Genomic DNA, 26,540 nt, shown 5'->3' with positions numbered 1-26,540 from the left:
AAGAAAAAAATTGAAGATATTCAGAACCTAAAACAGCATGCTTAAGTATTTCATTCTTTCCTTGGAGATTTTTCTATTGACGGCAATTAATCTTTTATGGGCTTGGGAACTTTGGAATTTTTCTTTGTATAAAAGAAGTTGATTGAGTTAATGGACCTTGCCAACAGGTTGTTCTAAGCTTGGAATCAGTTCTTCCATGACCTGGAATTTTGGAAAGTGTCCTTAATTATTTCCTTGTGAATATGTGTATATATTTACACACACACACATATATATATATATAAACTTATCAAATCATGTTAACAATATCTCTTTAAGGACCAATTTTACCCTTTCTTTGGATGGCATGCTCTTCTCCCTTCACTTTATTTATAACGGTGCTTAATCACAAGGAAATTTGCAGCATTTTTAGCATGCAGAACAGAATATTTCTGGGAAGAGTAAAGTCAGAAGTAATAAAAATTATGTGAACTGCTAAGGATAGAAAGTTGGCGATTTGGGGAATATAATTTTCCTCTTTCATGGCAAGGGGGCAAGCATTCTGAAACCCTGGTGAGGACAGTGGGTACTTAGAGCCTGGCAAGCTCCCACTCTGAACAAACACCTGCTGGACATGTCTGCAACACCTACTGCAGCCACACAATGCTGAATTGAAACAGGAGTCAATCAATAATGCAGACACACAGATTTTGATCCAACACTACTGGCATTTCTTTTGTTAAGTTAGATAACAAATTCAGCCATGAAGCCACACTTCCAATATACTATTAACTAAACAAAAAATCTGAAGATATCTGGCTTTTAAGGGTACTTTGAAAGTATTTCTATAGAACTCAGGTGTTTTTCAAGATTCTAGCATTCTATTTATTGTGTTAGTAGACCCTAGCCATTTAAGCCAACACCAGAAATCCAACCTCAAAGGCAACACGTTTACCTGAAAATCAAAGCTACTAATCTTGAGAAAGGGGCAGAGGAGGGTGGAGAGGAAGGTTACTGTGTTCTAGTTTTTTTTTGCGGGGGGGAGAGGTTGTTCTTTATCTCTGAAGTCCAGGTCTGTGCTCAAATTCAGGATTTTGGTTGGTCCTTTCTCTTTAAAAAGCATCAGTTTCTATGTGTGCTCAGTGCTGGAATACAATGCACCCACAGCACTCCTAGGACATCTGATTTCCACCACAGCAATCTGCACCAAGGTCAGGATGTAGCTTCATACTCATCCTCAGCCCTAGCACAACAACAGCGATACAGGCTGCAACAAATAAAGTTCTAATCACCTGCTTTCCTCATCCTTCACACCTGAATCACAGATCCTTCTTCAGGTGCATTACCTGCCTGATTCTTTCAGAAGAGATCCAGTAATATGGAATGCTACTAAAGCTGCTTCCATCCTCTGTAGTGCTGCAGAATTTGAACACACATTAAAATTAAGCTACCATCAATTCATAAATATAAGGCTGACTTTGATCTTGGTATCCTAAAAAAACTCTGCCTACAGACAAATGGTTTACATGATCAGTGTATACTCAATGGATAATATGGGGAATAAATAAGAAGATTGTTGCTGTGGTTTTAAGCTGAAAAAGTGCTGCAAGCTTTACAAATATCTCCTTTTTGAAAAAAGTGAAAAAGCTTGGAATGCACCCTTCCTGACTGCTTCAGTTTTTCACCTGTTCCCTGAATTTTTGGTTTCATAGGTATGCAGAAGGAATTTATGAATTTGCCCAAGGTGCTTTCTTAAGTTCTAAGGATTGATGAAAAAGGAAATTGAAAACTGAACTACATTTAATGTTGAAAAACAGAGAAGAATCCCTTTTTATTGCAATGAAAATGTGTTAACATTTCAAAATTATAGTCCTAAATTTCTAAACTGCCAAAAAGCTCTCACTTAAAAAATATTAGAAAGTTTACAAATTCTCTCAAAATTACCAATGCTGGATGTAATCATCTACTTAGCAATGTTTAAATACTCTTTACATTTTACTCTTTACATTTTTCTCTCTCACACACACAAAAATCACTGAGCGTTATTATCCATAGATTTATTTGCTTTCCCGGTAGACTACCTGTAAATCCTATTTAATATGACTTAAAATCTGTAGTCCTGACAGCTATGGTTTTCTCATATAGTGCTTGAAAGGCATGGTGATCTCTGTAAAGTGAAATGCAGCAGTAACTAACACAGAGAAGGTCTTAGAACAAAGCTTAACACCCGGCAGCAGTTCATAGCAATAAAATGGAGCTCGCACCTCTGTGGTTGGTGAGGTCTCTGGATCCAGAAGGCAGAGGTGTGTAGTGCATCTCTGGAGAGGCAGAGGCAGCAGCACTGGAGGCCTGTGTGGCAAAACAAACACTGTCAGTGCCCTGAGTGGAGGTCAGTGATCAGGCAGAGCGGATGCACCTGCAGGATCAGCGTGCGATGTGGTTGCAGGTGCACGGAGTTATCAGCCATGAAGGATTAATTTGTTTTTGTTAAGGCTCCTTGCCATTCCTCAAGGTTGCTGTACTCACAAGAGTTTACACAATAGCATTATGTATCATTAATAAATTAATATTTTCATACAGCTGACAGCTTAAAAAATTACCATCTTTGTCAGGAAATATTTAGGCAACGTCAAAATTTTTCCTCTTGGTGAAACAGATTAATATTTACCTAAAAGAAGTTATGAGTGAGTCCACACAAATGAAAGGAGATAGAAAATAGGAAGCTGGGCTAAGATACTATCCTTTTCAAATCTAAAGAAAAAAATCCCAAATGATTTTCTCATTCTACTGCCCCATGAGCTAAATGAAGGGATCTATTAAAAATTATAGTGCCTATAATGCAAAAAGTGTACAAGTATATAGAATTGTTAACAATAAACACTTAAAACCTACATCAGAGGTCTAATAAAAGAAATAAGTACCCAGAATACTTACTCAGAACCCTGAAAAGCAAAGTGTTAAGGGAGAAGAAGCTCAAATCTTTCTCCCTAATAAGTCTCAAGATCATATGATTCTAATTTTAAAAGATTAGACTGAAGAACTATGGTTTACAATAAATTAACCTTCATTCCATTGGAGTTTTCAGCTGAAGAAAAGATATATATATATATATATATATATGAAATAAAGTTAAAACAAGCCACATTTACCATCATGCATTTTAGTTACAGAACAGCAGTTAGAAGAAGACATGAAAATAAAGAATTGTGTTGGTGAATATGAATCACTGTCAGTTTTTAAAGTTCAGTCTAACTTTGGTTGGTGACACAGTAGTGATATGTTCAGTTTCAGATACAGAGTTTGCTCTGGAGTATTTACAACCTACCCATTTCAACAGACATAAAAAGATGATGTGTTTAAATAGAAGACACAAAGGACAGCGTTCACTGAAAGTTATATGATAATTTCTAACAGAAAAAATAAAGCAAATAAAGAGAAAATACAAAAGCTAAACTATTTCTTGAATCTCATGATAATTCACTAAAGGGAGTCTTGAGAAAATAATTGCTGTCTTCTGTGTAGTTTGTTCCCTAATGATATATTGACTTCTAAGCTGCAAAAGTCAATCGTAGGAATCCACCTCAATCTTACTTACTTTATAATTGAACATATCCTCAAAATTTATGAACCCCCAGGTCTCAAATATCTGGTTAATATAAAAGTATAAAATAGAGCTACAGTGTTTTGGGGAAGAAGAAGCACTAATTCAAATTTTAATTACCAGACCAAACCCAAGAACAATAATCAGAAATCCATAACAATGAAAGTTAATCATGATAATAGTTTGTTAAAGGCTGTAACTTAGAAATCTTCCTTGTTGTAGCTGTTGGACTCCTAAATGATAGTACATAAAATGTTAAGAGGTGACTGACTAGATTAGCATACTAAGATTTTGCTTTTGGAGACCAGCCATCAATTTCTGTGTCAGACCATAGTTACAATTCCACTTTTGTCCCTAGGAAAAATCAGGGCACGACATGAAGATGCATAACGCATCAAAACAAACATCTTAATAGAACCTAACAGAGGAATATTTGCCTAAACAGCAAGGATGCTACTTATCAGATAGGAATAAAAATAGAGAATGTCCTGCCTCTGCTGACTCACCAGTGATAATAAACCCTTTTCAGGGAGCCTCCTGTTCAGAGACATATTGCTACAGACATAACTCTCACCTCCAGCCAGAATGAATCATACCTTGATTTTGGTGAACTGCAAACCTGCAGCTCAATCTACTCTGGACTATGAATTATTGGAAATCTCTCTGGTGACCAATATGAGCCAAGGGCACATAACATGTAAGAGGAGAAATAGAAGCCCCTTAGACCCAGCTATGTGATATTTGAAACTAATTCCAAGAACAGGAATCTGTTCACAACTACATGTTTCCTTTGGGTTGAGTAGTTCTGGGTAAGAAAAGGGGAAAAACATCACTATTTAACATCATGCTTCATCCCTGTAAATCACTCAAAAAACTGGAAGAATAACTGGTCTCATACTGTACACTCTAGATGCTATCTGCCTATTCAAGTGTACTTATTTGGGACTCTGGTAATAGTGAAGGTTTCTCTTTGGTACTTTTAATCTCAATTTAGACTGTTGACAGCTTGATGATAGCTTTTCCTAAAATTACTGGAAGAGACTTTGCCATTTCAGCAATATACCACTGAGTGAGCAAAATTCAAGAGCTTCTAAAAAGGATATTGGAGTGAAGGGGCAATTTAGCTTTATTTCCAATTTTAGGAAACACAAGAACAGAAGGGTTTGTTTATCGGTGTTTTTCTGTTATTTTATGTACAGTATATAATTCCCTGTCAAATATAGAACAGTTTTCATTACCTTTGAGCTAAGCATTCAGTTAGAGTAACTTTAATTCTATGGAATATCATCCAGGGTTAGGATTGTTTTGCACAAACACTGGCTCAAGTTTCAAATCACGTTTCTGAGTAAGCCTGTGCACCAGCAGAAAGACAACTATTTGTTTTCTCCATCACATACTGACATTTGGCCCTAAGCTATTTTCCAAAGAGATTTGTATAGATTGCATTACTCTTAATATTCACAGGAATATTGTGACAGTGACAGCATTGACATGTGACAGTTATGTCTTCAAGTATTGGTGACATATGCATCAGAAGTTCTCCTTGCAGTGGAAAGTAACTACACATACTAATAGCTTTGAGGAAAGCTGTTTAAACTGGTTGGTAGCTTCAGTTTTATAGGAACAGGTCACAAAATAACTCAGTAAAGAAATTCTAATGGTATTATTACAGAAGAAGCTTATAGTTTTGCAAACCTTGAAGTCATTCAAGTTTAGCAGTATATCATAGTACATGGTTTAAGACTTACAAGACAAAGTTAGATTACTCACATCCCCCCTGTTATGCACATAACCAAACATTTGCTAAACTGTGGTACCTCTCTTCATACTTGTCACCCACTTCAACACACTGGCATGTTCTGGAAAACCAAGAGGTAGCACAGCACCCCTACCAGGAAAGGAGGCTGTTCTTGATAGAAGGGGATTTCCCACTCTCCTTGCTCCACAGCCAAGCAGACTTAGCCATGCATTAGCAGTTGTCTTTGCTGAACTCCAGCATAAATTAGAGTCACTTTAATGAACAGAAAAAAAAAATTAGAAGAAAATTGTCAGCCACACACCAACAACTAGCTCCCAAGAGTGAAAGAATCTAATTAGACTAAACAAAAAAAAAGCTAATTTGTTTAATCCCTGAATTCCACTTTTCAAGGAATAAAAACTGCAATACTTGGATGGTACTAGTAAAGGGAACATCATGGGTAGTATCAGGACATACTGTACATCTGCTGCATCAAAACAAATTTGTAGAGACCAATGATTAAAAAAAAAAAAAATTGCTGTGCTATGCTATTTTTGGCAACCACACAAGTTCGTTCAAGTATTTTAGCATTGAAGGAAGTAAAGGGGGAGCTCGGACAAGACAATCCTCTTTGAATCATGGTCTGAGAAAGCAAAATTTCAATGACTCTGCTATCCAAATTATATCTCTCTATTGGACATTTGATTTTTGTATTTCTAAACACAAGAGTAAAAAAATCCCCCACTTTTGACACTTTTAAATCTAATCAATAACACAAGTGTTTCAGCTATAATCAGGAGTTTGACTTTAGAAAATATTAATTCCAGATATTTTAGCAGCTTATTTTCAGATGTGATGCTGCTAATACAGTAGCCAAATTATTTTAGTATTAGGACAACAAGGAGAACAGTGATCTTATATTTTGGCCTTCTAACTTCAATAACCTTTAACAAGAAAGGAAAGAGGAATTTTTCACATTTAACAGAAGTAGTGGAGTTTAAGATTCAAAGCATTTCAAATTCAAAGTATTCTCTTATTCTCTTATAAGAGATATTATCACTTCTCACTTGAATTTGCTTTACCTTTTGGTTTTCACTTAATGTTAAATTGCAAGGTTGAAAGCAGGGATCAAAAATGCAAATGAACATCAGAAAATTCTTATGCATTTAGGCTTAATTGACTGTAATCGATATGTCTGGTGTGCAGCCAAATTCAACTATTGTGAAAAGCACCTAATGTATGGACATTATTTTTGGACTACTGAATGCCAGAAAATAATGTGCTGGCATTCAGCTTTGGTGAATCAGCCCTTGAATTTTCATCTAAGAGCAGTTTTGAATTATTACTGAAGATAAGGTGTAAATGTGCAAGGGAATTTTATCCATGTTTCTCCCATGAATCATAAATGAGGAAAAAAATTACAGTCTAAATTGCACTTAAAAGGAATAAAGTCTTTTCATGTCATACATGATTTATCAAAATGATCTCATTTTAAGAGTACTGTGGTGTATCTTGATTAATAACATTAGTAAGCATGATGAATGGCCTCTTTAATGGTAACACAGAATTTATTGGCAAAATCCCTACTTCTACCAAAAAGGGTTGGAAGTAAAACACACAGCAGTTAGTAACTTGCAGAAACAGCTTAAGTAAACTCTCTGCTAGGTATTTTGCACTTACATATCCTTGAAAATCCTTAATTTGAGTTTATTCTCACACTCATTCAGAAACAAGTAAAAGGTGTTACCTAATGGGGCGGCTCTAACCACTACAAAAGTCACTTTGCAATTCTCTGCAAAACAAGCTGAACTCTGCATGTACTGTAAGAGGATGCAGTGTATTAAGGTCTTTCAGGAGCATTGGTCCCATCCCCTTATGACCTTTTTCAATATCCTCTTCATTTTGCCTTAATATCCTAAATGCTTCCCTTCTTCCATTACTCCATTTTACCCTGCCCCCCTCCTCCCTTTTTAAGCCTGCTCCAGCCTGCCCTAACTAATTTCCTTTTGGGCTGACAGATCAGAGGCCTTCCTACCACTGTTCCTTTTAGACCTGTGAAGCCCTCCTCGTAATCCTGCTGCTTGTCCACAATTAATCTTTCCAGTTGCCACATTATTAACACTACCACCCACAGACAGAGGATGCCTGAGCACGGCTGGACACTCACTCCCCACTGGAGCATCAAAGTTGTCAATCACACACCAGTCAGAAAGTTGCCTGCTGTCAACATCAGAGGATTTCATACTCTCCTACCCGCTGATCAAACATTTTTCTTCAGAAGATTAATTCCAAGTCCCCACCCATTTCCTCCCATATCCTCTTTCCCTTTTAGGTTTACTCAATGATCCATCTTCTGTATGGAAAAGGAAGCAGTGTATAATAGAAATCCTTTCAAAACAAAAGTTCAGCAAAACTAAATTTAAATCCCAGCTGTTATCAACCTCTCCCCCTCCCCCCCCCCCCCCCCCCGTGCAAGTTAAACACCTTAAAGAGCTTGGATTAGACCTAGTCACAAATGCCTTTCTTTGATCAAAGGCTCCAAGACTTTACACAAATATAATCACAAGGCAATGACTGCATCTAAGGAGTCTGAATTGATTTGTTCTACTGTAACATATAGCATACAAAAACACCCGTTAGACTTTCTGACTTCCAAGTCCATTCTTTTTCAACTTATATCACTCAAAAGCCAAGAATTTTAGCATCTTCTTAATATTTTTTCAAGGTCATTAGATAAAAAGTGAAGTTCTTGCATAGTATTTGCCTTCCCTTTTTAAAAAGTGCATCTCAGCTACTTACACTTAAAAGCAGAAGGATACAAGAGATTCTTCAGCTCAGGTTCAGTTTGATGAGTTGAAGGGAAGTAATTGTTACCACCTCTCCCTAATCATATGCCACATTCTAATATATTCAGTTTTTATAAATTAAACCTTACTGCTCAAGTGGCTCAACAAAAGACCCCCAGAAGTATAAAGCCATAAAGAAAAATCTGCTGACCTTGAATTGTAATCTGAGATTGGGAAAGTAAGTCCAAACAATTATTATACATTCTACTTTATATTTCTCTGTCAGCATCTTTACCTCCACATCCTGAGAACACACATGCTACCTTCTTTTCATTTACACTATGCAGGATTCAAGGGGCTCACACACTAGTAAAATAGTGGGACAAAGCAAACCACAAATAAGTGTGTCATACCCCAAACCACAAAACTCTTCAACGGTTGCTAGAGAATTCTGAGTTGTCATAGACAACTATTCTTTGAAGTTCCTCGTGAACCGCAAATGAATTTTGAGATGTTAGCACCTTTTTCTAAGTCCCCACCTCACCAAGACCCAAACATAACACTTATTGAATTTCATTGTCCAACATTTCTGAAGGAGTGAAAGAGAAATATGGAGTTTTTAGAGATTACAGCATCAATAGAAGGTGCCAAAAGCATAGGTAAGTCAGTGTGAAGGGAAGTACCCAGACAACATAATAGATTCCAAGTTTCCTTCAGTCATTCCCTGCAATATATTTCAACGAATTACATCACAAGTACAAAACATAGCAGTAGTAGAGTAATTGCCAAGATTCCTGCTATGCTTTGGCATAGCAACAGTTTATAAGCTGCATACAAACACTGATACAGACCTCAAATACACATCACATATGACACTGTAACTCATTACTTTTTACAGCCCTTTATTTTGAAATAAGGTAACTCAGAACTTCTCCACCTCCTTTTGCCAATCTGATTCTTCAAAAGCAAGGACAAAATCACCAAGCTAAGTTGATTTTTTAGAGAAGAACTTCCAAGACTTCCATAAATTAAATCAGCAACATAATATCATCACTTTCAAGCACATTCAATGATAATCAGAGGAATGCAGAACCGTGTATACATTTCACAGGCTAGGCATAATTGTTTGCAAAGCTAGAGCACTTACTTTGCTTTGCTATTCATTCTGATTCCTTCTGTGTGCGTTAGTTTTTTAGGAAGCATGGAAAATTGCAAAAAAATGAAAGCAAGATCCTAAGTGTATAAGCTTTACTTTAATGGCTATTGCTAAGTTGTGCTGACCTCCTCACCTAACAGGCACAGGAATTAAGAGACTGGAAGGTTAAAAATGCTCTCAAGGCATCTTCATTCTGTCATGTGGGAATAGAGCTGGATTGCAGTTCAAACCCCTTGTCACTCTATCCAGTCAGCAGAAGGGGGTGCTGCAGTGTAACCTATTTAAAATGCAAATAGAGTAACTTTTGTAACAGCAGATTAAAACTAGCATTTTATTCACTTGGCATACCCACAGCATACTGAATGCTGGAATCAGACTTGTCACTGCACACCGCAGGTTATTAATAGAGCTCAGAATGGTGTTTCTAAATGTGCAAGTTAAAAGCAAATAAACAAAAATGGATTTATCTGTGGTATTTGTTCTCCTGGAGAATTCAGCAAGGCCTGCCTCACATTGCACACTTGTTTATCCAAGATCACTGAGGCTCAATTTTGTTGCTTTTTTTTCTTTTTTTTCTTAATTATTTGATTGACAGCCACTTACCACAGCCAGAGATCCTGGGATATGTGATCTATAACACTAATATTATAGAGAAAAATCACATTTTTTTCAACCTGGACAAATATATACATACACAGGGAAGACTCTATGGTGCACAGCTGCTACTCTCTAATAGGCCTTTCTGGACTCTCATGAACTACCAACACATGAAAAAACACAGAGTTAAAGGGTTCAGCAGAACCAAATCAACACATTGTGCTATGGCTTTACACTTCATCTTCCTACAGTGTCAGGTGTCAGGGCAGGCAAATGGGTTTCCCCTCTATATTCAAGCCAGTTCCTCTGTTCTTCATCTCAATCTCTCAGAGATTCATCAAAAATGCGATTTAATTACATCTCCTCCCCTCCTCCCCCTCCCAAAAAGAGTGTAAACATGACTCCTTTTTATCTCCTGATACATCTGGACAAGTAGACAATGTGCTAAAACAAAATAAATCTGCCCTGACAGTCACATCAAAGGGTTCAGCTAGGGGCTTGCAGCTACTTAAGGCACAGGAATGTTGTTGCTAAGCATCGCTCTACAACCTATCAGTCCCTTAAAGAAGAGCTTTTTTCTTTCAGAGGGAGATGAGGAAAGCTGGAGAGTGGGAACCAGACTGCAAAGGGAGATTGGGGATTTTGGAGGATTTTAAAGCTTAAAGTGAATTGTGTGAAGAAAAGGGGGTTTGTTTTGTTTTGTTTTGCCTCTTGACATACAGTCCACATTTGGGGGAGGAAGGAAAGTAGGGAAGGAAGGAGGGGTTCAAGCTTGTTGATGAAACATCTTGTGAATTATCCCTTTGGATAAAACCAAGAAAAGTCTTTGATATCCTTTTTCAAATCCCTGTACTTACTGTAGATTTGAAATAGAAAGATTGTGACCAAAAGCAATAGGGCTGGGATACCAAGCCTGTTAAAAATACATTGTGAAATGTATCCCATGCCCTGCTTTTCATTCAAGCATTTGATAAATATGTTTATGTTCCTGAAGAGGTGAAGCCCAGAACAATGTCCATATCCAATAAACATGCTCTACAGAGAAAGGAAACTTTTGATACATATGCACACAGCACAATTTGATGCTCAATTTACTAGTGAAAACTGTTCTCTTTAGGGAGAAGGTTCACTGAAACCTTAAGTCTTCCACACCGTGTCTTGCCGGACTTGATTTGCATGTTTAGTGCTTAAACCTCCAAAGGAAGGCAAAACCATGCTAAAACCAGACCTCAGGATTCATTCAAAACACAGCCACGACTAAATGGACAGCTGAAAATTCAAATTAGGCTCCCTCTCAAAGACGTAGAAACATATCCAAGGCAGATAGACAATCCAGCCTGGCAAACGTAAAGCACTCAGTTTCAAAGCTTAATTACCCTGAAGGTAAGCTAAGAAAACCAGTAGTTTGCTTACAGCAACACTGAGGTGTTAACATATCTTTGGTTTTTAAAAACAGGTTAAAAAAATCCTCTTCCCTTTTAAAAAATTAAACAAAGAAAACATGAAATGGACTCATTCTACATGCAGGGTAACTATCAAGAACATGAACAATTACTGAGCCCATGATATTACACGAATAAATAACACTTAGCATTATCTTCAGCACGACCATATTTATTAAACAGTGACTGAGGGCAGCAGTAACCATTTTTATTGTCCCATACAGCTCTTATTTTCTAATTAAACAGAAGGTTATTTCCACTGCCAATGCAGCTATTTATCTTATTTGAGTGTTACATAATATTTTTTGCCAGCCAAGCCTGACTATAAAGTGTTCTGTGTGGTGAACTGTGGCCCAGCTTGCTTTCCTGTTTGGTAATCATAGAAATGGGCCATTTCGTGCTGTGTTAATAAATAAACTTTTTGCAATTTCTCCTAAAACATGATAAAGCTTATACTTTGTCCTTCCCTCTAGCTTCAATACAAGGGCAATGAGCTGTATTATTAAAGATATAGGTCAAGCAAACCTGATGATTTCAATCCTGTGGGGTGCTTTAGAAACTATTGTCATATTACTGAGATCATTCTGCTGTTCCTAATTATTCCTCTTGGTTGCCTCACATTTCAAGTGATTTCTCTCACACTTATGTCAAAATTTATAAGCTACTCCCTGTAACAACACTACATTATTTCCTCACTTGTTAGGGTAATATAGGACAGAAACTAGGAGAATGCTTTAATCTAGCTGACAAGGATAATGTAGTCTAGAAATGTAATAAACTTTGCATTCTACTACAAAGTTGTGGTTTTTCTCCCTACCATGAAACATTTCATATAGATAGACATCTTAGAAAAACTAATTGCTACAATAACTTGCATATCCTCTTATCTGAGTTGCTTTTATCAGGAAAAATGTATCAGCATTAAAGCGCTCACTCCAATAGCTTGTGCATTCTCCTTATTCCCATAATTGCTATTCCACAACATTCTGTTGACTGTACTGTAAAACTACATGCTGCTGAAGGAAACTATTTCTAAGAAATCTGTGCATCACCCTAACAGTGCAAAACATCTGTAATTAACAGGCTGGGCTTTAACAGTGCTGTAACACATCTCGGGCTGACTGGCACAAAATTTTATTTGCACTAAGTAGCTTGAGACTGGGAAAACATAAAATCAACTTCATATGATAGCTCCATGTTCTACAGTGGTTTTTTTTTTTGAAGGATTTCAGAATGTAAGGAAAGCTGCCAGTGGAAAAGGTAGTCTAATGAAACATTTGAATTTTAAAGCCCCTGTGGGTACTGCTTACAGTGGGAGCTAACCTATTTCCTTCAGAACATCCTTAAGGTTACAAAATTATGGTAGCCCCCTCCCCTACCCCCACAGAAACAAACAAAGCAAAAGTTCCTAATAAACAAACTAAAACACAATTCCAGTTAGAAAATGTCATATGAGTAACTCAAACATGACATCCATACTAGTATTTGTAGGGATAATTTGGTGAATCTGTTCGTATCGACAATTTGCTGTGTTTGTCAAATGTCCAATGGCTTTTAAAATGCTTTTAGTCAGCAGCAAACTGAAAAAAAACCTAGATCACAATAATATGAGTCCAGAGGATCAAAGCCATCAGACAATAAAATAGGAATAGAAGCACTGGTCTATAATGGCAACCTTTAAAGGGACTTTTTTCAGATAAATAAAAAATAATATTTAATTGAGCATGCACATAGGAAACAGAGAAGAGCTAGTGCTGTCCCAATCAGAAATACTCACCGACAGCATTGTCCGGGGGGGAAAAAAAAAGGTAAAATACCAATAATTTCTGGGTTTGCCTCTGTTCCTACTTCTGTTTCTTCTGTCTTCCTTTGAAGAGCTGATGACCTGACTGGAGGTAAACTTCAGATGGTTTGAGGTGTGTGGGTGGGGAGGGATCAAGAGGCAGAAACACTATCTTCTGAAGGCTTTCACTTCTGGATCCCAATTAGAAGAACTAGAGTCCCTGCCATGGCCTGAGAGCTGCCAGGGTGAGCTATTCATACATTTATAAAGTGAGATTTCTCTCTTCTATGATGACTTCTGTCCCAGACAAAAGACCCAGCATGTAGGAAAGACACACTTTGTGTCTTTTGTCTTTTAAGCTACCATCTCTCAATATGTAAAATTGTCTGGAAAGCTGATGATTTTATAAGTGTATCTATGTTCAGATATTTTTCCACAGTGGACAGGCACAAGAAGGTAGTGCAACAGCCACATTTAAAAATTTTCAAGAAAGAACACTTAGGCCTTACCTTATGACTTCAGAATACAAACACTGAGATTTTAGGGATATAAAGAATATGATTAATCAATATCTTATTAATTTGTAAAGTATCTGCTTAGAAAACAGAAACAATCTCTGATGGAAATTATTAACAGGAACAGGAATTAATTTTAGGATCTTCACAAATGAATGCATGAGACATAAGAAATCATACCCAAAGGCATTAAACTACAAAAGAGCAGTACTCAATCAGTGTATTTTTTACATAATTTTTGGGGAATCAAAATTAAGGAAAAAGAATGGAAAACATTGGACACCATAAAAGAAAAACACAATCAAAATATTTATGGAAAATGAAATTATATCAATTTGTGAAAACTCCAGTTTTGTAGAAACACACAACTGGGGTATAGAAAAAACATTGTCACAGCACTTTTGCTTTAGGTTTCCTTAACTTTCAAGTAATTTCCTACATAAAGTAGTTCAGAGCTGTCTGAGACTTCTTGTCCATGTTTCAGAAATGCATAACAAGTGGGAGATGAACTGTGTAACACAGGTAACCTAACTAATTTTTATAATTACTTTTCTTGAATTTATTCATAATTAATGCCCACTTGAAAGATACCTTCACCCAAATGAGAGGAGAGAAAAAACAGCAGGAGAGTTGATTTATCTCAAAATGTGTTTTCTGCTCTATGTGTGGACCTTTGGAGTTCAGTCAGGCCATGAAATACTGATAAGTGAGGTTTTCTTCATTGAGGTGATAGATTTAATGAATACTGTTTTAAAATGCACTGGGTTCTGTCTCTTCAAGAGGCCTTCTATGCTGCTCTTGAAGAAATGCTCTAACTAGTTGTCCCTATCCATAAAATCCAGAAAGCACTTAAAGTTTATCCTGCAGCTCAAAAACTGTTCCCCCAACTATGAAAAACTTCAGGACATGTTACAATTCAGAGATGAGGGGAAGGTTTTTTGTCAGACAGGGTAACTGCTCATTTATAGGGCTGCTGAACTTTTCTTGGTTTCAGCTGTTACCATGGTTACTTACACAGTTGACGTGCACTGAGCACTTCCAGTCTTGGCTAAAAAAACTGCCATCAATGTACAGTCTGTCACAATTCTGGGAAATCTGTTCCTACAAATCAGTGCTGCCATTAAAATTGTTCTTTTTTTCTACCCTGGGTGTGTAAGATTCAGTTGCGACAGCTGGTTCTTCTCATATCCGCTGGCCATATGAGATGGAAACTCCAAATCTTATTCCTTGTTCTGCTGTTCACTTGAGGTGCTACTATTGACATATTGTGATCAACCTTTCACACCCCCTTGGCTACCCAAGATAGACAGAATTTCCTGGAATTTCTCACCAAAATACGTCATCCAGTCTTCTGAGAAAGCATTTGCTTTGTTCCCTCCACTCTGTCTTCAGTGTCCTATCAACTTTTTAGAACCACAAACTTATCCAAATCTAAACATGGTATTCTAGTAGCTGTTGTACCACTAAAAAGTACAATTATAATGTTTACATTTCCCCTCTTACGTGATACCCTAAAGAGTATCAGATGCGTCTATTGAAATCTAATTGTTTTACGTTTTATCTCACTCACAAAAAGGTTACACTGGGCAAAAACCTGATCTCCATGAAAGAGCATGTCCACTTTATCAACATAAAAACTGCTCACTGGTACTTAATTCACTGAACATATGCCATGTTGAATTTGTGCTATTCTAGCTCCTTAAACAAAATAATGTATATAATATTTGATAATTATATTACAAAAACTAATTGAAATCCTTGTTGTTACCAACAGTACTCTGGCCAAAGAGAAGATGGGCTAAAGAAACACATCTTTCTTCTCCTCCTCTTGTCATCTCTCATTCTTTCCACCTGCAGGTGAATATTGTCAATAAGATGATACTTTCAGACAAAGCATAAAATGACAGAATGTAACAAATATATTGTGAATTGTAATATTTTCCACAAAAGTTGGAGGTACTCTCATTTCAGAATATTAGAAACTTCAAAAGAACCCTGAAATTTACAGATAGAAGCATGGATCACTAAACTGAGTGACTAGAGGGTGTGGAAAGAATATTTTCCTTTTCCATACTCAACAATACTGCTACCACAGGCAAGCAACTCAGAATTACTTCAGACAAAGTAAAACTACTATGGAACTGAAGCTAAACAGAAGAGAATATAAGCCTGGGCTATACAGTGAGTAACTTCAAGGGCTGCTTGCATTGATGTATTCAAGTGTATACAATAATTATGTAAAATGAAAATTATCCAAAATTATTCCTCTGTACTTACATAAATCACAGAACCACAGGACTGGTCAGGCTGGAAAGGTCATCTGGCCCCACCTCCCTGCTGAAGCAGGCTTATCCCAGAGCACATGGCACAGGATTAAGTCCAGACAGTTTTTGAGTATCTCCAGTGAGGGAAACTCCACAACCTTTCTGGACAATTTGTTCCACTGCTCAGTCACCTGCACATTAGGAAAGTTCTTCCTCATATTTAGGTAGAACTTCCTGTGCAGCAGTTTCTGTCCATTGCCTCTTGTTCTAGCAGAGTTACTTTTTCCTGTTTTCTGTGTTTATTGTTGTTGTTGTGTTTGGCTTTTATAGGATTTTTTCTTTTATCTATGAATACAGAAGTGTAACATACGGGTTGTAGTAGAAAACCTAATGTCTAGGTCTACTTTCTAGAACAGTGAGTGAACCGTTCTGTAACCACAGATACCATAATGAAACAAAATGAAAAGAGTCAGCCATTTCATATCTCTGTCTCCTCTTTTCCAGTTATCCAGCTTCAGGTGTGGAATGACAAATAAATATTACAGTAAATATCTTCAGACATTTAGATTTTAAAAACCAATTTATTTCCAGTTATAGCTATTCTAAAACTTGTGGAAGAAATGCTAGAAAATATCATTCATATCATCCTGTAGTTTTAGCACTGGACTTCAGCCTCAGCACCCACCTCATGGGATAACCTTTTTTGTTAATATTATCTCAGTGGGCTGCATAAAGTGTCAAAGATAAACCCAAGATGACATATTTTGACTAGTCACATCACAATTTATTTTATATTACTCATAACTTTAGATTAAGTTATTAGAAACAGGTGCACCAAAAGTTTTACACTTTGCAACAAAATTGCTCCAACAGCATTATGTAAAAATCTGAAACTGCTCTGAAACTGTTGTATCTGGAGTTCACTTATTTTCTCTCATTAAAGTACCTTTATGCTAAAAGGTGCTATACCCCTCCCTCCACTGAATCTGGCACTTTAGCTGCAATATGATTTTATTACTCAGAAATACTTTATTACTGCAATAAAACTGCACTTTCCACTTTTCCACTGTCTCACCTAATAGTGAACGTCAAACCAAAAAACTGAAGTCAAAAACCCTGTTGATTTCACAGGCAGGAGATTAATCTGGATAAGAAAAGTAATTTACATACATACAAATTCAATATATATATTGAATTTCTGGGTTTAATGTTATTTATAATGTTTCTTGCAGTGCCATCATCACAAAGAGTAACTGAAATGTGTCCAGTTATATAGCGAGTAAGCATGTAACATTTGCTCTTTCATATTGCTCCCCAGGAGGTGCACCCAAAAGATGATCCCTTTTTAACAATCTCACTTCCATGTGTTTTGGCTTGAGAAGACTGGAAGATATATGCCTCTCCCTTGCTAGCCCACCTGTGGGCTAGCACCATTTCATTAATTTCCTGTTGAAACAGGAAAGGAATTAAGTTTATTCCCATTAGCATGATCCTTATACCATTGTATCATTTAGCAAATTATTCCCCATGTTAACACACAGAGATTTAAGCATTTGTACTTAGCAGAACTGCAAGTACATCAGTTTAAGAGTAAAATTACCTTTTCTAAGTTGGTTAAGATGGTAACTTGATTAAAACTCTGCCATCATTGATCTCATTTTGCTGTCTCAAATGTTTTTATATATGTAAAATTCTTCTATGTCTTATTTTCTTCCAGCTCCTATTTTTCAGGCTGCTCTGTGAAGATTAAAATTATTTTCTTTTGTCTTATAAAGCATATCTCTGAAACCAAACTGTTAAGTGTTCCTCTGTGCTGGTGAAGGAAGCTAAAAGAGATGCTTTCTCAATCCATTTGTTATCTTATGTTATTTATCTTGAAAGAGAAACAGTCAATTAAGAAATAGTTGTTGTAGACATAGTATTTAATGTATGAACAATTTACCCTCAATTTTCATCTGAGGGGGAAAACACCCCATTACAAATTTGAACATAGTTCTAAAATTATATTTAATTGTAATCAAACTCATCCTTTCTGATATGAACATACACAAACACAGGAACATCAGAAATATGCCTGGAGATAGTCTTTCCCAGCTCAGCTATTTAAAATAAAAAGGCAATCATTACCTTCTACCGTGATTCTTTTATAGAGTCTCTTTCATCAGGCTTCAATTCATTGACAAAAAGAAACACAGAGCTAAAGCAAGAAAAGACTTTTCAATGAAACCAATACTCATCTACTGGGTTTTCATCTTGCAGAATGTACTTTACTTCTTCTTCTCTAATTTTAATACTGTAGCATTAGCTCATCCTACTTTGTCATATGAGAAAGCATTAGCTCATACTCCCTTCCTCTCCATTTTCACCTATAGAAGGGAGTCTGCTTGTTTTTAAAACTTTTACAATTGTTTTAGTGAGTTCATCTTAAAAGATTTTTCCAGCTTCACAGAACAAGGGGCACATTCCTTCTGAATGCTGGATACTCATCTAAAACTGCAAAGCCCATTTATCACCAGTTAATATGGCTCCAAAATACATTTCGCCAAATATCCAATGTTATTTAAAAACTAACGAAAAAAAGTCACTTTTTTCCATGCACTGTGGCTGCTTTCTGAAATATCCCCACCTAACAAAAAATAACCAAGATAACAAAAACAAGAAAAAATGCCAATTGTAGATGTTGGATGAAATGCATTACTTTTTAGTTTTTTTTAAGGCCATGAACTTTGCATGATAATTGGTAAAAATAAAACATAAAGAAACCACTTGATCAGGACTAAGGACTTCTTTGTAGCTTTACTTTTCTTAGCCCACCATTTAAGCATGTTCTTACAAGATGTTCTGAACTGAGGTAAGTTTAAGATTTCTTCTGAAGTAGACCTGATGCAACAGTCATAGCAGCTACTGCCATTTTATTGAGTGCATGGCCCCAGTGCTTTAGGACCCTCAGAGACAATTTTAGCCCAATAGATGAAGTTTTTGCCATTATAGCTTCTAACTGTATCCTGTGTTTTGCAATGGGTTTTGCACATCTAAAATTAATTTATGATTTTAAAAGCTCATTGTTAAACCAGGTAAGGCTGCTGGTAATGACTGGCAACTTTGAGAAAATCAGATTGTGTGTTCTGCCCAGCAGGAATGGTGTTGAGTTAATATTTAATGATTTACTAGTTCTACTTGAATGAGCTTGCACCCTGTAAATGGATCATATGATCATTGATCACAAGTTCAACTGCTTTTGTTTCTTGCATGGCATGAAGCGAGGGCGTGTTGTACAGTACCAGAGGTTCGTGTGCAACTCTGTGTACGACAAGGGCAGGTTACATGCAACAGGCCCTTAATGGCTCATACCAGCAAGCCCTCAGCCGAGGGGAGCTCACGAGGTTGAATTTTAAAAAGGTAGCTGACCTTGCAGCTGGGAGCTTTAACTGTGTTTTTACCCATTTATACCTGGATAAGTAAACAGTTACTGAAGGCTGAAAGGGTCTGAAAGCACTATTTTAGCCAAAGGCTAATCCCCATTCTTTGTGGATGAAAGGACTCAAAACGAAAACAAAACAAACAAAAAAAATATGCTCTGCTTCAGGTAACACAAAGGTAAAGCTGCAATAAACAAATCCATTAATTTTAAGCTTAATGTTGCCTTACCCTCCATTTCTAATAAGCAAATCAACCTTTAAAAAAATACTGAGCTCTTAAAATGATAGAAACATTACAATCACAAAGTAGAGGATATATGCAATATAAACCAAAATAGTTTAGAAAGGTTCATCTCATGCAGATGAAATTAAAAGAATAAGTGATCAGCAAGCTGCTAGTTGCACAGCTTGAACCTAATAAAAACAGTCATCATTCATGTTGCAGAAAGTACAAGTCCAAATGTTAGAGACAATGTAAGGCAGTGATCCTCTGCCCTATGCATTCATCTCATGTTTAATATTTTTCTCAATGCTGTTGTTGAAACTAATGAAGAATTAATGCATTTCTCTGTCAAGTGTGGCTATTTCATAGCATAAAGAAGAGGCCCTTGCTCTACATGGAAGGACAAAAGGTTTTAAGGTCAAAAACAACTTCTGAGCCAAAGACTTTTTACTAATTTTATAGATCTTTCTCTATGAATTATAGCGTACTACCCTACATAAATTTTTTTAGGATCTCTAGTTTATTTTTTATTTTTCCCTGAAATGTGTGTTTCATCTATTTTCATACAGGAAAATAACAATGCTAACACTTTCACAGCTTTCATAGCTACCCACTGTTCTTCTGCATGCACAGATAGATGTATTAGAAGACGCATGACATTTATATGTTGGAGAAACAAAAGGAAGATCAAGGGGGATGTAGCCCTCAGCCACTATGCAGCACTGCTATTGAGTGACATGTAGCAAAAATGAACTGCACAGCTCTCAGTTTATTTTCTAGCTGACCATCCAGCACCTGACATTTGATGGCTTGCTAATATCCATGTGTTACAAAGTCAAACCTTTTCTTCTCTCCAGGCACCAAAACCCTAGAATTTTAAGTTACCCTCTCTCTTTTCCTCAGTCCATGAATTCAACCTAGCTACAAAATGCTTCCATCTCCCATTATAAACCAGTCAGTGTTCTGCACTTGCTTCTTAACTTTAGAAAAGCATTGAACTTTCATCCATTATTTTTAAAATGTGAGTGACAACAGCACTCCATTTAAATGAAGGACCACAAATTGTATTTCATGTGTTTAAATTCTCATCACATAGCAGAATAGGAGAGTCCCTTCCTCTCTTTGATCTTGTGTGTCTGTTTGGAATGTAACATAAAAAGGGAATAACCCATTCTTGAAAAATCTATGATCTGCACCTAACTAAATCAGGCATCTAAAATCTGTAATGCAAATGACATTATTCCCAATACTACATGAATGAAAGATAAGTGAGGACATCCTTGCACCAGATTATATAAAATCTGAATGCAATTCTTTGCTAAAAATATTTAAGTTTTAGTAAAACATAATTGCTATTTTAAGAGTTTGTCCTCAGTTGTCTGAAACTACTTTACCGCATCATAAATTTTCAGTAAATTAAAATGAAAAATTCTTAACTGCTTTTAAATTTGAAGAGAACACCCATATTCAGTTCAAATACCTCCACATGGCATCAAAGCTAGACAGGTTTCACCAACGTAGGTAAAATACAGAACTACTAATGCTTTTTCCATGTCCTTGAAAAGAAACATTTGGCTAAAATAATTCTGTAAATAAGGTCTGTTTGGATACTGCTGCTTGTTAACATTTACATGTGTGTTTTATGATCACTGCAAAGCAGAAAGCTCAGCAAACACAGGAGGGAGAAGGAGCTCCCTTGCAGAAGCATGCCCAGGCAGGAGGCTCCCTGCCACACACCTGTTATTGATGTGCATTAGGAAGTGTCTGTCTAGACACTGAGAACCTGACAGGATGATATACTTAACTCAGGGTTTGTATCAGATTTAATAAGAGGATGCTGGCAGGCCTCAACTGGTCCTGGAAGACTGTCCAGGCTGTTTGACAAATGATGTTGTAGCAACCTTATGAACAAAGAACTCATAGTCACAAAGCATCCAAAATAAAACAGTTTCAGTTTACAAATGTTTAAATCATCTACACCTCTGCTTAAGGTCTAAACTCCTAAAGACACTAGAAATATGAGTCATCATGGCTGCAATGGTATTAGATATAAGGTAGAAATAAAGATTAGGATAAGAAAAAGATGGGAAGAATTTTGCAGGCATAGTGTTCTGACCGAGCTTTAGGGACAAGGTGGAAAATAACACGAAGAGGAGGAGTGTGTACCTGAACTCCTGAGCAAATGCCCTGAGCAGATTAATCTAGGAGCTTTTCGGTAACAGTGGGAAGAGTATTGAGAAGCAAAGTACAGGCCCTGGATCAGAAGAAAGGGAAGGCTGTCCTAACATCACTTGTAAACTTCATTTCTGACACAGCGTCTAAATGCTGAGCTTTGTATCTTGTTTAATACAGATCTTCATGATACCAGTAAGACAGTTTGATGTTGGGGAATAAGTAAATCACAGTGCAACTGACAAGCTCATAATACCTTCGGGGAAGGAGAAAATTCAAATCAAAGAGAAACTCAACAAAAGCAGTGTTGCAGGCAACCCTGGGGCACCTGCACTTCAAGATTTCTGTAGGGGTACCTGGCAACCATGGAATGCTCCTGAAAAGCTGCAAAGACTTTCTGTGAGGAGCTTTTGACAAGAACCAAGAGCTATAAGTTTCCCCCACGAGTGTCAGACAGACCCTTCTGTAAGATATAAACAACAGAAACAGTACCAGACAAAATGCAAATATCTAAAAACCAGTGGCAATATTTCACTTCAGAAGTACCTGCTGAAATTTGAGCAGACTTAATTATTTTGCTAGGCCATCTTATTATTTATTTCTTTTTAGTTGTAAATGATTTGAATACAAAAGATACAATGTAAAAATCCCAAGAATTACCAAATGTGTACTAAAACTTTCCAAAGAGAAAATTGATCACATTTAATGATTGTAAGTTAAAAACATTCATTTATTTCAGCGTACTTATATAAATAACTTAGTAACCAAAAGTTACAAAGGAAAAGGATCAAATTATCCTCATATATGTTTGGAGGCCTATTCTGAAAATAAACATGCAATTCTGAGAGCCTGAAGGCATACATACAGTATTTGTGAGCATAAGTTTTTTGTGTAAAATGCTTAAAGACAACTGTTTAAGCATCTCTGTAGAAAGGGAATGTCTGTGGATCAGCAGGTGCTTTTATAGAAGGGGATGTCTGGCTTCTGTCTTGAGATTGCTCGTTCGTCTTTTCTTTCTGTGAGCTGAGTATTCTAAGGTTGTGCTGTTTCTGGATTCCTAATCAGTCTTGGAAAGTGCTTTGAAATCCGTTAAGAAAAGGGCCATGCAAGTTCTGTGCCATCACAGATACAAAGCACATTGGCATTCCAGACCCATGTGAAGTGGGCTATTTCTCTTGTCATCCAACTAAAGGCAAAAATTCACTACCTATTTGCAGTGATCAGAAGTAGTGCTTCCAAAGAAATATAATTAAAAGAAGAGAAAATGTTATTTTCATTACTTCATAGAAAAGATTAAAAGCCTGTATTTTTTTTTCTGATCATTTTCAATCAGTATACTGGAAGCACATCTATTTTATTTATAACACATGTTGAATCTGAAAATTAAGTGGTGTACATAGAAAAACTCTTTGGTGACAGACAGCAACAGAAGATATTACAAGAGAAATTGAAATTGTCAGCCTTTCTTAATATCCCAGGACTTGTAACAGTCATAAGAAAATCTATCACATGGAGCAAGACTAAAGGGAACTAATCTCATGAACATACTATTCCTTCCATTGCCTCCTTCCTGTTTACTACAGTGGCTATGGTTTTAGCAAAGGAATGCCACAAACTTGTCATTCTCCAGTTTATAGGACTAGCTCTGCAATATCAAAATGCCTGAGAAGACTAACTTCGTAACTGGAAAAAGATTAAAGACGGGTTATTTTTTGAAAAAAGGTCTTATTAGAAATCTGCAAGATGACAGGTATCACCAAAGCAGTCTTTACTGCCCAGACCCTCAGTATTGCCTCATAAAAACAACAGCTAAATCCACCCACAAAGAACATGAAAACAAGAAAATACAGGTAGCACAACCTCAATATATATGTATGGGCCTTTATCAGAATTTACTCACTTAAGACAAGAAGTTGCAATTTTATCATTCTTACACTTTGTACACTTTAAGTAGGGCAGAAAAACTAAAACTGCATAAATGAAAAATGCATAACATCTATGAGGAAAAGGAGTAAAGTTACAAATATATTGCTTTAATTCAATAATAGAAAGTAGACTGCTACTAGAATAATATTTTTGGATTTAATATTACAATACTAGATATTCTGTTAGGAGAATATCTCACTGATATTGTATTCTTGCACTGTTGGTACCTAGGTGCTTAAAATTCTTAGTAGCTAAGAGGCTCTGCTGGTGTTAGAGACAATTTGAGAAGAAACATATACAACTGCACTAAGAGAGAAAAGGCTATTAAAAGATTCAAAATTCCTCCACAGGCAGAAGCAAAACCATCAGCTCATTTTGCAATTTCAAAAAGTGAAACTAGAAAGGGCATTAAAGGAGAGGAAGAAAAAAAAAGTCTAAGAGTTTTAATCAAACTCTTACATTTAACAGCATTAATGCTAAGTATGCAAACGTTCATCCCACTGATCATTATGGTATCAAGAACTAATTTTCTTCCTTTTAAGAGCTTATATGTCACATCACACCCTGTGGGCCTTCCAGAGGTGTATTTAAATGTCTAACAGGGGGAAAAGAAAGACATTCCAGACAGCCAGGTGTTACTGATTCACCCATTAAAACTTCAGTTATAAAATATCCCACACAATGGTAAAACATTTCAGTCATTAGCTGATCATAAATAGATTAAGATGACAGTCTAAATTATTATGACTATATGTGTATAAAATTTACATTGCTCATCACATTATTCGGTGTCGGTAACTCTGATTATCTGAAGTTAAAGATTAAGTGCATGTATTATTTGTTCTAAGAACTTAAGAAAAAGAAAGACAAAGCCAGATATAGCAAATGTAACAATAATCCTGAGACAGAAGAAAACTTCAGATTTATTTGTAATGATGCTCATTCATTTTCTATTATATAGCTGAAAATGAGGTCTTGTTTCTTTTTATTGTAAGATTTAAGCCAGCCTTATTATTTCACATAATGAATGTAAAACAGTAAAATAAAACAAAGATTTTTAAATCTTATATTGCCTAAACTTCTGTTTTTCAAGTAAGGAAAATATCTAGTGAACATTCAGCACAGAAACATTTTTCATACCCACTTTAATAACAAAATATATAGATGGATGTTAGGTCATGGCATACTGTTGATTTACACAAATTTAGTTGCCTATAAACGTGAAGATAATTTCTATGTTTATTTATTTCTATATCTACACTGTCAAACAAGATTTAAATTTCATCATTAAACCATACTTCAATCCATTTTTCCCCTTTCAATTTGGCACATGATCAAATTTCTGTGTTAATAAATTAGGGAGCATCACCAGTATTCCAGTAAGTGTCAATGGGCAAGCACTTAACCCACAATCTGTGTGAAGAAATTTGAGTCTAGATTAGAAGACAGTTGACCTAAATCAAATTATGTTACATGTACTATGAGCTAAAAACTTGTATTGGATAGTCACAGTCATGCTAGAAATGCACTATAATGCCTTTTGCTAAAAAAATGCAACTTATCTCTTTGATTCACCTGATTTCCATGCACAAGTTCTTTCAAACTTTTTGCTTTTCTTTTATTTGTTTAATTTTAGAAGTTAAATGCTGCATGTTTTGCCGCTGACTCAGATAAAAAGAAATTTCACTCTTCAGTGTTTTTAGTGGTCAAAATTAGCTAAATACAAATTATGTCAATTGCTGTTACCAAGTTACACACCTCTACAGCAGTAAATCAGTCAAGATTCAGGAATCAGCATGCTGCAAACATTATTGGCTTATGTTTCAAAAATATACAAGTAATCTAAGAGTTAAAAATTATTAAATCTATCCAGACCATATAATTTTTAGCTGAATTATATCCCAGACTTCTAGTTACAGAAAACAAAATTATTTTTATTTACATGAGAGAAAGGTAAGCACCTGAAAGAACAAAATCACTTTCCCTTGTGCTTGAGAATGAGAACTGATCCATTCTAGCACGTCTGGTCCAACACATTTGCTGCCTCCCAAAGAACGCTAGGATGGGATTCACTTCAAAAGATCTGAAATCGACGCAGCTTTTGCCAAACACACACTTTTGCCATCTGGACTTCAGGTGTTTCTGCTTTCCTGTTTCTTACAAGGTTCTTTCATGATTTTGTTAATGGGTTTTTTTGGTTCTGACACACCAGTTTGAGCCTGTTATTCACTTCAGAGAAGAAAGCTTGAACTCCACAGGTTAAACCCACCTGTTTTTGGTAAAAACAAAACAAAATAAAAATTCCAAAGAAAAATAATGTGAATCAAGTAGAATAATTAGTTCCTAATTAGAGAGAAGATAAGAATATAGAATAGAGAAGAAAGGAAGAAAAAAGAAGCAAGAATAAAAGCAACAAATAAAACAAAAACAAAGCAACCAAACACAAGGTTTAAGGCGTGATTAGGCTCCAAACCCCTAAAAATAATTTTCCACAAAAAACGATTTCTGAGATCTTTCTTACAGCCAAATAAAGTGAGTCACAAGAAGGTGATATGATTTGCCAAATGGAACAGATTTTGAAATTCACAATTATATTGGAACCATATTATCATAGTCTGTTCTGCAAAGCGTGTTTATACTAATGCTCATCAATAAGATGTTGGAAAATTTTCTCTTGTCACTTGTCACACTGCACCTGCTTGTAGCATTTCATTGCAACCTATTGCCTTAATTCTTATGAGTGAGAATAACATTGTAGGTGTGGATTTAAAACTTAATCCAGAGATTCAAATTAGTACAATTACCAGAAAAAGGTCTGAACAAGTCATCAGGTTATCTTAGCCACACTTCTTGGCAGAAATATTAATGAAAAACCCCACAAAAACAAAAGAGGGGAAAAAAACCCAAACTTCTCCCCAGTTTTCACCAAAAGGCACAGC

General features: G+C 36.1%; 1 protein-coding gene across 1 annotated transcript in view; it reads right to left on the bottom strand.

The window, feature by feature from the left end:
* The window catches only part of LRMDA (leucine rich melanocyte differentiation associated), a 613,636-nt gene that overhangs the window by 95,914 nt on the left and 491,182 nt on the right, over positions 1-26,540 (bottom strand). The window contains exon 6 of the mRNA XM_053983676.1: positions 2,244-2,328. Coding sequence (XP_053839651.1) covers positions 2,244-2,328 — 85 coding nt within the window. The remainder of the gene's footprint in view (positions 1-2,243; positions 2,329-26,540) is intronic.

The sequence above is a fragment of the Vidua macroura genome, chromosome 8 (assembly GCF_024509145.1).
Source record: "Vidua macroura isolate BioBank_ID:100142 chromosome 8, ASM2450914v1, whole genome shotgun sequence".
NCBI classification, from domain to species: Eukaryota; Metazoa; Chordata; class Aves; order Passeriformes; family Viduidae; genus Vidua; species Vidua macroura.
This window is presented reverse-complemented; position numbering and strand designations above follow the sequence as displayed.